Here is a 2,608-nt window from a genome sequence, read left to right on the forward strand (position 1 = left end):
TCCTCCTTGATGCATAGAAGATTTACAGAGTTTTCTAAGTGCCATCATGGGCTTGCCTCCTGGCACACAAGACAGGTATCTAATTCAGCCTGGTCATTCTACATATGCTGGCTTTTTCCATGGCAAATGTATTATCCAACACACAGCTATATAAGCAGAATCCAACTGCTTATTTTTGCCATTATTTTATCTTCCAGTTAATCAGGAAGGTAAGATGTAAAAGGCACTGACTTGGCTCAGGCTGACCGTTCAGACAAACCTGAGGTCAGTTTGTGAGTCAATCCACCTGGACTGGCCTGTGAAACAGTTTGGACCTAACTTCCAAACATCCAGCTTTTCAAAAGAGCAGGGAAGAGCAATAAAAAACAAAGTATACATCTCCAGTGACACCCTCTAACGCTGCGCTGCAAGCTGTTAAACTGTTTAGCTCTGTGGTCCCTGGCCTTGCTAGACTCCAGGCACCCCTCAAGACATGCAAGGCACCCCATGGAAAATGCCAGCTCTTAGTTTTCACTCGTTTTTTCCCTATGGAAAAATAACAGAGTGCTGGTTTTGCTGAAAAAAAAAAAAACCTCAGAAAGCTCACAGCAAGTCCGGATGGTTTTAATACAACAGCTTCCCCTTTGAAACCTCCGGGTTCATCATGTGAATGGGGTTTGTAAACCTAATGCCCGGTGGCATTCCCTGAAAGGATCTCACGGCCGCCTGGCCGAGAACCGCTGGTTGAGCTGCCTTCTAAGACTGTCAAAGAAACAGCCCCGGGGCAGCCTGCCACGCGACTAGAAATCTCCACAGGTTTCCAGGAAGGACCCTCACTACCTGTTTGCTCCCCAGGATGCAGCTGGGTGGAGACGAGCGCGGCAGCCAGGTGGGGTCTGTCCCCAGGCCCGCAGAAGGAGCGCACCGGCCCCGGTGACCAGTCCTGCCCGTGCCCCACGGCGGGGCGGGGCGGGGCGGGGCTCTCGCTCCCTGGAGCGGTGCCCCGTGTGCCCAGGACAACCCGCAGCCGAGCCGAGCCGAGCCGAGCGCGCGTGAAGAGGCAGCGGCACCTCCCGTCGTGCAGGGCGCGGGGGCGGCGCGGCTTCTCCTCCCTCGGACCGGGCTGCGGGGAGGCGCCAACCTGTAGCCGCCCGGCCCGACCCGGCCCCGCTCCGCCCAGCCCCAGCAGCTCGGCGCGGCGCGGCGCGGCGCAGAGCCCTCGGGAGCCGCCTGCCCGCCCCGCCCCGCCCCGCCCAGCTCCGGCTCCGGCTCCGGGGCACCTGTTCCGCCGCGGCAGCCCGGGGCATGGACGCGGCGCCGGGCAACCAGACGGCGGCGGCGGCGGCGGGGCTGCTCCTGGCCAACAGCAGCGAGGCGCTGGAGCGGGCGCTGCGCTGCTGCACGCCCGCCTCCGTGGTGACCGACGACGGGTTCGCCGTGCCGGCGCCGGACGAGCGCAGCCTGTACATCATGCGGGTGGTGCAGATCGCCGTCATGTGCGTGCTCTCGCTCACCGTCGTCTTCGGCATCTTCTTCCTGGGCTGCAACCTGCTCATCAAGTCCGAGGGCATGGTCAACTTTCTGGTGAAAGACCGGCGGCCGTCCAAGGAGGCGGAGGCGGTGGTGGTGGGGCCCTACTGACGCCCCGCCGCGCCCTGACTGCCCGGCCCGGCCCGGCCCGGCCCGGCCCCGGCCATGGGGGCGCCGAGGAGCCGCAGGCGGGGCCGGACGCCGGGAGGATGCCCGGGCTCGGGGGCGCCGAAGCGGCTGCTGAGCGCCCGGGGCCGGCCTGAGCCCCCGTCTGCAGAGGGCTGATGCCGCCGGCCGCAGCGCTCCCAACTCCGCTGCTTGGCTGAGGAGGGGCAGGGAGGGAAGGGCTTGGGGACGGGATCACCCTGCTGCTTGTCCAGTGCTCCAGTTTACAGTGATTTGAATACCTTGGAGAAGAGCAGAGCGGGGTTTCTCCTGGCCTGCGCTCGCCCCAGGTGGCAGGTTCCTTGTCCGGAAAGAAACCGCCTTCATAGTAATAGGAATGTTTCCCACTCGTGTCACTGTTGTAGCTTCTGTGGGGGGTTGTTTTTTTCTTGATGGTATCCAGAGACGGGTTTGTACAGATCCCTCCCGAGCCGGCACAGAGCCAGCTGTGCCCTTCGCTGCTTGTTTCTGAAGTGCCCAGTTTACAGTAAAACAAAAAAGAAGAAGAAGAAAAGGGCTCCGCTGGTAACAGTCTTGGGGTTGTTTTTTTCTTTTCTTATTTAATTTGCTTTAATAAATACATGGTACCTTTGTGGACTCTGGGTTCCTGGTGGTCCTTTGGTAAGTCCTTTGGCAAAGGTAAGTCCTTTGGCACTTACACAAACAGGTTTAAAACCAGCTGGGAGAGACTGAAGACAGAAGGGAGTTTTGTACTCCCTCAACCTCCGTGCGTGTGTCCCCCCATCTCTGGAATTCAAATTGAAAACTGTGAAACAATGAGTTGAAATCCTAACTTCAAGTATATCACAGTTGCATTCGTTTTGGGCTAGCATTTACATATTGAAAAGTTTTTTGACCCTTCATTCATTTCCTTTGCACAGGACATGCCTGTTCTGAGGGGGTTTGCATAGCTGTTTATCCCTGCCAGCTTGGA

General features: G+C 58.7%; 1 protein-coding gene across 1 annotated transcript; it reads left to right on the forward strand.

The window, feature by feature from the left end:
• Window positions 1-724: 724 nt before the first annotated feature.
• Window positions 725-2,271, forward strand: RPRM (reprimo, TP53 dependent G2 arrest mediator homolog). Its single transcript, XM_019480597.2, has one exon. The coding sequence runs from the start codon at window positions 1,285-1,287 to the stop codon at window positions 1,618-1,620; it is 336 nt and encodes a 111-aa protein (XP_019336142.1). The 5' UTR covers window positions 725-1,284; the 3' UTR covers window positions 1,621-2,271.
• Window positions 2,272-2,608: the final 337 nt, after the last annotated feature.

The sequence above is a fragment of the Alligator mississippiensis genome, chromosome 4 (assembly GCF_030867095.1).
Source record: "Alligator mississippiensis isolate rAllMis1 chromosome 4, rAllMis1, whole genome shotgun sequence".
NCBI classification, from domain to species: Eukaryota; Metazoa; Chordata; order Crocodylia; family Alligatoridae; genus Alligator; species Alligator mississippiensis.

Excerpts from the sequence above, each read along its gene's own strand:
- RPRM (XM_019480597.2), top strand. The coding sequence starts at position 1,285 with ATGGACGCGGCGCCGGGCAACCAGACGGCGGCGGCGGCGGCGGGGCTG.